Source organism: Carassius auratus, chromosome 40 (assembly GCF_003368295.1).
Source record: "Carassius auratus strain Wakin chromosome 40, ASM336829v1, whole genome shotgun sequence".
Taxonomy (NCBI): Eukaryota; Metazoa; Chordata; class Actinopteri; order Cypriniformes; family Cyprinidae; genus Carassius; species Carassius auratus.
The window spans coordinates 20,202,981-20,212,980 of NC_039282.1; the positions used below are offsets into that span (position 1 = coordinate 20,202,981).

Here is a 10,000-nt window from a genome sequence, read left to right on the forward strand (position 1 = left end):
TTATATATATTTATTATTTCTCTCAGTTTATTTGGATTCTTTTAACCATTGTTGTTGCACTTTAGTATTTTTTTCCAAAAACAGAAAGCAAAAAAAATAAAAAACCTGGAAGAAAGTGACAAAGCTCTGAAGGAAAAGAGAAGATGGACAGATGGAGGATGAGGAGGATGATGGCTCTCTTCATCAGACTCTCACACGATCACATGACCGCTACTGGACCGGTCAGACTGAAGAAATCGTCCAATCACAGCGTTTGGGTTTAAACTCAGAGAAAGTCTGTCAGTACATCAGAACACAAATAAAACCGTAAAATCAACAATATACAAAAACTATCCCAACAACATCCACAAAAATAACCAATAAAGCTCTGAAACAGAAAAGATTGTCTGTGAGCAGTACAGGATCTGTCAGACTACCCACAATGCACCTGTGGACAGACGGATGGAGGGATGGAGTGAAGGAGGAGAGCAATAAACCGGGAGGAGAAGCAAAACAAAAACCACAAAAACTGAAAGTGCAAAAGTCACCGTGAGGAAACAAACGCAGCAGTTCTCTCGCAACATAGCACGGTTTTAATAATAATCGTCATTCTTTTAATAATGTCATAACCATAAAATGTATTTTACAGAAAACAAGAACAATAATGGTCATAATTTCTAGAGAACATTAGCCATAAAAATGTGTTAAAAATCAAAGCAGAGGTGAAGAGAGTGTAGAGCGAGTGAGAGTCGTCTGTGGATGGAGACCGGAATGATCCGCAGCAGCACAGGCTTCACGTCCAATACTTTGGGTTTGTGGCGTTTGGTAATGACGTGTGTGTGTGTGTTTATATAAGACTCTGTGTTTGCCTGCACCAGAGCGTCGCTATGGCAACGGTGGGAGGGGTTTGGGTGGGGGGGGCGGATGATTATTGGGCTGCAGCCAATCGGAGGCACTCCCAGCGGAAGAGGAAGCCGAGAGCTCCGCCCCCTGCGTGCAGGCCACACCCACGACACCCGACAGACAGACGATGAGGATTTGGCATGACAGCACAACACAGCAGACGATAAGAGCTTTATACAGCAAATACACCCCTGAGAGAGAAACACAAACACACGTTAAAGAGTCAGACGAACCGTGACCCACTCACACGAGCACCAGCACATCTCCAGCACACTGTGTTCTGATGATTATTAGAGTAACATCACTACAGTCAGTCATAACTAACTAACCCTAAATATTAAACACAGATCAATCAACTCATCAAGAGTCAATCACACTTGTTTCTGCTCTGTGTCCTCCATCTGGCACCCATGTGACCATCGAGAGGAACAGGAGAAACAGGTCTCTGATATTTTGAATTTAGGCTGCAGTACTGATTTAGAACCACTAGCTGTCAGTATTACATACTGCACCTTTAAATCCAGATGGATTCTGATTGGCTGTTGATGTTTTTAATCTTTCATCAGCTGGAAATCATCATTCTGAAAGTGATTTCAATGATCTTGCTTCTCTGTGTCATCATCATTAAAGCGGAGATGTGAACTTTGCTTCTCTTCTAAATTTAGCATCATGTTTCAAACGATCTCTTTATGGTCATAATTATTTCATCTTGTCTGAACGGCCTTGAATAAGGTCTAATCACTTCTCAAAACACACAGAAATCATCATTGTGTGTGTGTGTGTGTGTGTGTTTTACCTGTGTTCACTAGACCCCGGCCTGCTCCACGCTGTACTGCAGATCCGGGGGTTTGTAGCTCAGCAGCATGTCACTGGTGCAGGAGGAAGGGAAGCACGCGGCGGGGTGAACGTCTGCCTCCACGTCACACACTAAACACACACAACATCGTCAGTGTGAGAGAGAACGTGTGTGTGTGTGTGTGTGTCTGTAGTGTGCGTTTACACACCTGACCCCTCCCTCTGCTGCAGCTGCTGGCTTCCTGTCAGAGACGATTGGCTGAGGATGTCTGACATGCGGGCGGAGCTTAGCGCCTTGCCAGCCAATAAGCTCATTCCAGACATGGGCTCCGCCTGCTCCTACAGGAAGAAGAGGTCAAGAGGTCAACGCTGGAGCAGAGTCTCTCTCACACACACACACACACACACACACACACACACGCATACACACACATGCATACACTCACTCTTACAAACACTCTCACACACACACACACACACATACGTAAGCGTCGTCGCAGGTCTGGATGGTGTGGTGTCTCTGTAATGACGCTCGTGGTCTGTAAGTGTCTCTCTGTGCGGAGCGTGAGCTGTAGCCGTTGTGATCTCCCTCCATCACCGGACACTCTGCAGCATCAGCACACGCCTCTGAGACACAACGACACACTCAACACCAGCAGCAGCACAAATAACAACATCAACAGAAGCATACACACATTTCATTCATGTCATTTTGTCTTTGGCAATATTGTAAGCAAACAAGGAAGCAGAGAGTGAATGCTGCTGTACCTCTGTGCGGCGTGGAGCTGTGGATGTAGGCGTGTCTGTGTGTGGGGGAGGAGTATGGAGGCGTGCTGCCAGGGGGCGGAGCCAGCAGCTCATGTCCCTCAGCGCAGGGGGCGGCAGCTTTGGCCAGCAGGCCCTCGTGATAGGCAGGCATCTCGTCATCCTCCTCCATGCTCTCAGAGTGAGGGAGGGGCGGAGCCGGGCACTCGGCCGGGGGCCTGATTTGGAGAAGGTGATGGTAGTGCTGTGTGGGCGGGGCTTGTGGAGGGGCGGGCTCTAAGCTCTCGGCAGCTTGGCCCAGTCGCTGCAGCAGAAGCATCTCCCCGTAGTCCTGTGGGTTGGTGGGCGGGGCCGTGGCAGGGGGCGGGGCCGGGCGGGGGCTCTGGCGCTTGAGCAGCGCGGCGAGGTCGTGGGGAGGCAGACGGGGGTCAGTGTGACCCGTGAGCGAGTGGCGTGGCGAGAGCAGCCCCTGCAGGGTGGGTGTGACGTGCTGCTGGGCCGGACGATACTCCAGCGGTGTGGGTGACAGCAGAGCCTGCTGCAGTGCAGACGGGTAGCCCTGATAGCCCTCCAGCCCCGGCACCTTCAGACACGCCCCCTGCAGGTAGGGGTTATAGGAGCCGATGACGCCGCTCACAACTCCCTCGCCAAACATGTGTGGGTTAAACTGCTCGTATGCCGAAGTGTGGGAGCGACTCAAACTGCGACTGCAACACATTCAAAACACAAGAAAGACTGTGACTCTAATTAGCATAACCACACCTCCATGTAATGTAATGTACAGTTTTTAGAAGTTGAATGTTGATTTCGTGTTGACTCATATACTGTCGTATGGGAGTATCTCTCAGTATTCACACAAATCACTTCCACGACAGATTAATTTAAATCATATCCAAGCACTAAACATGCTGAACTGCATTTACACAAACATAAACAGCTCAGATTCAAATGTACAAGAACATAAAATAATTTGATTCTTTTTATAACAACCAAAAAGCTTAAAAGAAATGGAAGGGGCACAACGATGGTGACATGAGAGCAACAGGTGTTTAGGGCGCTCGTGTCACCTGTGTGTCTCCGCGTTATCAGCGCTCAGCTGCTTCCCCAGAACTCTGTGAGTGGGCGTGGCTAGGAAACCCTGCCGCTGGGCTCCGCCCACGAGCTCCACCTCCTGCACCTGAATGGTCACCTGCTGCTGTGAGTGGGCGGAGCCTGGCGGAGGCTGCTGATTGGACAGCGCCATGCGGGGGAGGCTGGTGGGGGGAGGGCTGGCGCTGGGAGACTGGTAGAGGGCGGAGCCATGCTGAAACTGAACCGCAGATGCCCCGCCTGTGGGAGGAGTTTAAGATGTGAACACCACGAGAGGCTCTGTAACTCACACGACAGATCCAGCTGACCCACACTGACCATGAGCCTGCATCATCCCCTGACCGCCCGGAGGAGGACTCTGATTGGCTGGCCTGAAGAGGTGGTTGCTGGGATGTGTAGGAGGAGGACTGGAGGGCTGAATACGCAACCTGAGAGAGACAGAACAACAACACTGAAGATATGAACATCTGTGTGTGTGTGTGTGTGTGTGTGTGTGTGTGTGTGTGTGTGTACCTCTGTAGCTGGTATGTCAGGTGACTGCTGGGCTGGTTTTCCCCATGTCCCAAAGACAGGGCCTGCAAACAGGAAGTGAACAATGTCATGACCCCTTTATACTTACAGTCAGGAGTGTATTTAGCCTTTCTGACTCCATCATCCACAATACAATTCCTAGGCCTCTTGTTAATCTGCTGTAATGACCAGTAAAACAGAGCATGCGTTTATTAAAATAAGTCGCTAAAACAGAATAGAAAGTAAATTTGATGATTCCAGCAGATCTGAATGTTCTTCCTGCTCTTCATGAATCTGCAGTCGTTCACAGGATCAGTTTCAGTCTGATACAGTTCTAAAGCTTGGCATCACTAGAAAGATGTATACTTGTTATTATACATATAGCCATGGTGTTTAAAGGTTTTATTCATTCCAATGACTTTTCTTAGGTCTAGAAATCTCATTTTCTACAGCGTGTGGTGTAGAGGAGACCTGTATCTGCTGGTAGAGGATGTGCTGCTGCTGTGTGTGCTCCATCAGACGCTCGTCCTGCGGAGCCGCGTACATCTTCTGAAGCTGCTCGCACTCCTGCACACACACACACACACACACACGTCACCGAGCGAGCACATGTCACATGACGAGGGTCACGCGTGTTCCTGCGCGTCCGCACCTGTTTGAGCTGTCGGATCAGGCTGTTGTTCTCCAGCTGGGTCTTGAAGGCTTGGATGGTGGCGGCTCCGTCTGAGAAGCGTCTGACGGGAGAGAAGCGCTCCATCGGCAGGTGAAGAGTGTTACAGTCTTTATACGACGGCCTGAGACACACAAACACTCTCCGTTAATGAGGAATAACTGACAGAGTCTGATCTGAAGCCACACTAACACACACACAACATCATCAGTGCGCTGCTTCAAACACACGTGCGCTCCGGAGGAACAAACAGACAGGTTTCACTGGTTTAATTTAATCTTCTCAGTGAAACACACAACATGAACAAATTGACTGGACATCAGCTTCATGTTTCATGCCGACCTTCTAGAGAGAAAACACACAAGTATTCGCTGCACTGAGGCTTTATGGGAAGCTCCTCCAGCTGCTTACTAACATTACTCCTGCAGTATAGTATGCATACAGATATGCAGAGATAGAGACACAGTCTCTGATCAGATGTGAACGGCAACATCTCAGAGGTCAGAGGTCAAACCTAGCACCATGAGGTCAGGTCAGGGGTCACCGTGCGTCCAGCAGGGGGCGCAGTGACCTCACACCGCATTTCCTCCACAGACAGGAAGTGACATGATGTCATTCCTATCAGGGTTTCTCCATCAGAGCAATGCTTTTCACATTTAAATACATGTATATTTGTACATTTATGAGTCAGAGCTCTTTCAGTGTAACTATACAAGCATCCAGCTTCTGGTGTCAGATCTCTCCTGATTGTGATCAAGTAAAGGTGAGAATAAGGTCAGTAATATCTCCAGATGAACTCTTCCTGGACTGAAGCAGCTCAGCTTTACTTGATTCTCCATCAATCATGTTTTAGAGTCTCAAATCTGATCCTCAGGATCTTTTGAGGAGCTTTACTTTCACTGTTCCTCAGCGGAGGAATGATCTTCACAAGCCTCCAGAACATCTCACATCTTCTGAGGAGAGTTTATTTCTCCAGCTCTCCATCACTGTGTTATATGTGCGGATCATTCACATCAGATCTCACTGACACACATCACTGCAGATATAGAGCACAGACTGATGTTTTAGTCAAGTCAATATAATTTTTAGAGCATAACTTGAACAACACCCTGATACTGAGGGGTAAACTGTTCCAGAGTTTAGGGACACCAACAGAAAAAACTCAGTCACCTTTGGATTTACAGCCAGAACCAGGGACAGATAAAAGAAGCTGCTTACAAGATCTTAATGACCAAGAGGTTGTATATGACACACAGAGAGTTACAAGAGTCCAGTCTGGAAGAGATAAGTGTGTGAATGACAACTTCGAGATCGTTTCGAGAGAGAAAATGTTTTACTTTTACAACAGATCTGAGGAGGAAGAAGCTACTCTTAACAACCGTGTTTAAATGTTTGTCAAGTTGTAGTAATGAGTCGAATGGACCCCTAGATTTTTTACCTGAGGTTGTAAGTTATCACTAAGGGAGCCTAACCCACTTGTAAGAGTAGTATTGAATGCAACGGGGCCTAGCAGAAACAACTCAGTTTTGTCAGTGTTCAGATAAAAAAAATGATTAGCCATCCAAGTTCTCACTTCGTCAAAACTAAGTTTGTCAAGAAAAGTCAATTTCAAGTTTGATTAGAAGGTAATGTTAGAGGTCATTAGTGTAGCAATGATAGTTAATATTATATTTCTGGAGAATGGAGCCTAGGGAAGCATGTAGAGTGAGAACAATAAAGGGCTGAGAATAGAACCCTGTGGAACACCATAAGGGACGGGCACAGAAGGTGAGGAAAACAACCCCATATTTACTGAAAAAGTCCTACACTTTAAATAAGAGGTGAAGCACTGTAATGCCGTGCCTTGAACCCCTACTACATACTGTAGTCGACTCAAGAGGATGTCATGGTCAATAGTCTCGAAGGCTGCTCTCAAATCTGACAGAATTAGAGTGACCCCGAATCAATGGACAACAAAAGATCCTTCATAACTTGAAGCAAGGCTGACTCTGTACTGGGAAGTGCTCTAAAACCAGATTGGAACTTATCCAGAAAGTTAAAAGCATCCAGGTAATGAGTAAACTGTGCTTTCTCTAAAACCTTAGAAATAAATGGGAGTTTAGGGATCAACCGGTAGTTAATAAGAACAGATGGATCAAGGTGAGATATTTTTATCAGTGGCTGTACAGAAGCGTGTAAAGGACTCTGGGGAAACCCCACTAGTCAAAGAACTGTTTATGATCGGGTGAGAACGATCCATGTCAGGAGGAGAGAGGAGAGATCTGGTATCTGAACACCGTCTCGAGATCTGTGTGGATGCTGGATCAAGAACTGAGTTAGAGTTTTAGAAAATATCCTTGGCCTGTTTGCATTCATTGCCATCAAATTTGAAAAGTTTTGAGTTTTTGCATAACCGACAGACTTTCGATAGGTGGTTAGACAAGCTTTTAAAACTTGATAAGAAACCTGAAGCCCATCCTTCTTCCACCTGTGTCCAGGGCTCCTTCACTCTTGTCTGGAGCACACATAGAAGCCCAGGACGAGGACTAGATCTAGTGTTCTGCGTTCTAGGCTTCAGTGGAGCAACAGTATTCAGTGCAGTAGGGTTAGGGTTGTGTGTATATAATATGTGTGTGTTACTGAGAATGTGTGTGTGTGTGTGTGTGTTCAGCCCTCACCGGCTGTGCTGCTCAGGGCTCCAGCCCCTCTGCCGGTTTCTCTGTGTTTCTGCCGAGAGCTCGGGGCCCGTGCCGTGTGTCGTGTGCCGCTTGGAACTGTTCGCCAAATACCTGAACCACAGGAAGCAGCACGGATCAGCGCTCTGATTGGCTGCCTCCAGCCTCTGGAGGGCCACACACCCAATCGGCACACAGAATCAGAGCTCGCCCCACCGCTAGCTTTAGCAAAGCCATTAGACAAAAGCAAAGCCACAGAAGGGAAGTCTGCCATCATTTGGCACGAGAGAGAGAGGTCAGAGGTCACTTTAGTAGCACTTTAGAAGAGGAACTCTGGAAGATTTAGAGTCGTTTTAAAAAGTGATGCTGATGGATAGACAGAGACAGAGAGAGACCCCCAGAGCAGCGCTGCAGTGTTTAGTGTTTCACTGAGAGAGACCCGCGGCTCCCAGCGCAGCACACACACACACACACACACACACACACACACACAGCAGCTCACACACACACACACACACAGCAGCTCTCACACACACACACACGCACACACACACACACAGCAGCTCTCACACACACACACACACACACACACACACATCAGCTCACACACACAGCAGCTCACACACACACACACACACACACTGCTGTACCTCTGAACGGCCTCCGGATCAGGCTCAGCGTCGGACCCCTCCTCATCCACCGGAGTCACGGCTGGGATCGGATGCTGACGAACACAGAAACACGTCTCACATCATCACAGAGCTCCTTCAGACCTCACCATACACTTCATTTATTCCATCTTCATTTTGATGAAATCATATTGATTCTTAAATCCCGAGTTTGATCTTTTACCTTCTAATAAATCTAATAATCTTCACTGAAATAATCATAATCTTTGTGTTTTGTTATTTTTTATATGAAACAGATTCTGGGTCAGTTTTAACACTAAAATCAATAATGACTGTGGTTTGTGTGCTGACAGATGCCGCAGTGAAGCGATCGTCTCGTCCTCTTTCCTACTCATTACAACATTGAACATGAATGAACATCTAAATCATGAATCAAGGAATCACTCAATCAGTGATTCAACCGCGAAAACACGTCCGTAAAACAGCTTCAGAAGACCACATAACATCACATTTAAACATTCAATGACCACAAACCAGAGAAAAGAGAGTATTTTGATTACTATATCTCATTATATTGTGGGTCACCTGTTCTTTATTTAAAGTACGCTTGAATAAATCGGTCAAGAAAACAGTTTAAATGTCTATTTCAACAACAAACAGTGATGGTCTCACCGGGCTGGTGACCAGCGGGGACTGACCGCGCGGTCTCTTCAACAGCTGCTGTGCGTGAAGCTGAATGTTGGCTCCTCCATCAGACGCCCGGCGGCCCAGAGGACCCATGCCATTCAGCAGCTGCAGGGTGGGCGGCTGCAGGAGAGACTGTTCCTGCACACATCACACATCAGGTGATCTCAGGGTCAGCCGGTGTCCGAGCTGATATATGAGTGTGTGTGTGTGTGTGTGTGTGTGTGCTTTACCTTGTACTCCAGCTGCTGCGTGGGCTGCAGGTTCGGGGTCGGCATCAGATGCATCTGTGCCATGGTGGGCACCAGCGGAGGGAAGGGCGGCTGAGGGGCCACACGCGGAAACCCAGGAGCCAGTTTCTGAAGATCCTCCTGAAGCTCAGCCCTGACAAACACACACAACATCAGTGCTGGGGGAAGGTGGGAGGGGTCTAGAGTGAACTGGGAGGAGCTTGGTTTAGGTGGGAGGGGCCTAAGTAAAGTGGGAGGAGTTCAGAGTGAATTTGGAGGGTTTTGGGTTCAGTGGGAGAAGGTTAAGTTGCAGTGACTTGAGTTAAGTTTGAGGGGTTCAGAATGAACTGTTTAAACTGAAATGGGAGGGACTTCAAGCAGCTGGGAGGAGCTGGATTTACTGGGAGTGAACTGGGAGGGACTTTACTAAAATGGGAGGAGTTTAGAGTGAACTGGGAGGGACCTGATTTAAATGGAGGAGTTTACAGTGAACTGGAAGGGACTTGGGTAAAATGGAAGATGTTAAGAGAAAATTAGCAGGGGCTTGAGTTTGGTAGGAGGAGTTTAATGTGGGAGGGACTTGAATTAGATGAGGAGTTTAGTGTGAACTGGGAGGGACTTGTGGTAGGTAGGAGTGGTTTGGTGAAGAGGGAGGGGCTTTAGGCACTGGTTGGGATGTGTGGTACCTGGGGTCGGGAACGCCCACAGTGTGTCGTCTCATGGACAGGTATCGGGCCATCGCCTCTGGACTGGGCTCTTCTCCCTCATCACTGTCCAGAGCCATCGTCCCGTCCGTCTGAAACACACACACACACACACACACACACACACACACACTCACACAGGGTCAAGAACAATCCATCCTGCATCCTCACACTGTAAATTCACTGTATTCACTGTAAATCAGTACATTAGATTTATCCTCAGTGATTGTGAGAGCAGAGAGCTGAAAGCAGTATGACGCTCACCTCGACGATCTGATTCTCAGGGTTTATGAGCTGAACCTGTGGAACCGTCATAACACTACTCTGATCCTGCTGGACACACACAAACACACAGATCAGTCGGCTCCACGCTGGTCTAATGCACTGA

The 10,000-nt window shown here is 47.8% G+C and overlaps 2 protein-coding genes across 6 annotated transcripts in view; both read right to left on the reverse strand.

The window, feature by feature from the left end:
• LOC113058824 (START domain-containing protein 10-like) overlaps positions 1-10,000 on the reverse strand; it is a 122,197-nt gene that overhangs the window by 94,357 nt on the left and 17,840 nt on the right. The gene's annotated exons all lie outside the window — the stretch shown is intronic.
• LOC113058822 (serine/threonine-protein kinase SIK3 homolog) overlaps positions 88-10,000 on the reverse strand; it is an 18,899-nt gene continuing 8,986 nt past the window's right edge. The window contains exons 10-25 of one of the 5 annotated variants that reach the window (XM_026227064.1): positions 9,877-9,945; positions 9,595-9,704; positions 8,912-9,062; positions 8,667-8,819; positions 8,016-8,089; positions 7,369-7,479; positions 4,694-4,835; positions 4,513-4,608; positions 4,045-4,106; positions 3,850-3,959; positions 3,510-3,771; positions 2,446-3,149; positions 2,162-2,322; positions 1,887-2,016; positions 1,679-1,809; positions 88-1,073 (exon numbers count right to left, since the gene is read on the reverse strand). In XM_026227064.1, coding sequence (XP_026082849.1) covers positions 1,688-1,809; positions 1,887-2,016; positions 2,162-2,322; positions 2,446-3,149; positions 3,510-3,771; positions 3,850-3,959; positions 4,045-4,106; positions 4,513-4,608; positions 4,694-4,835; positions 7,369-7,479; positions 8,016-8,089; positions 8,667-8,819; positions 8,912-9,062; positions 9,595-9,704; positions 9,877-9,945 — 2,457 coding nt within the window. In that variant the 3' untranslated portion in view covers positions 88-1,073; positions 1,679-1,687. The remainder of the gene's footprint in view (positions 1,074-1,678; positions 1,810-1,886; positions 2,017-2,161; positions 2,323-2,445; positions 3,150-3,509; positions 3,772-3,849; positions 3,960-4,044; positions 4,107-4,512; positions 4,609-4,693; positions 4,836-7,368; positions 7,480-8,015; positions 8,090-8,666; positions 8,820-8,911; positions 9,063-9,594; positions 9,705-9,876; positions 9,946-10,000) is intronic. The other 4 variants (XM_026227065.1, XM_026227066.1, XM_026227067.1 and 1 more) reach the window with 4 other exon arrangements.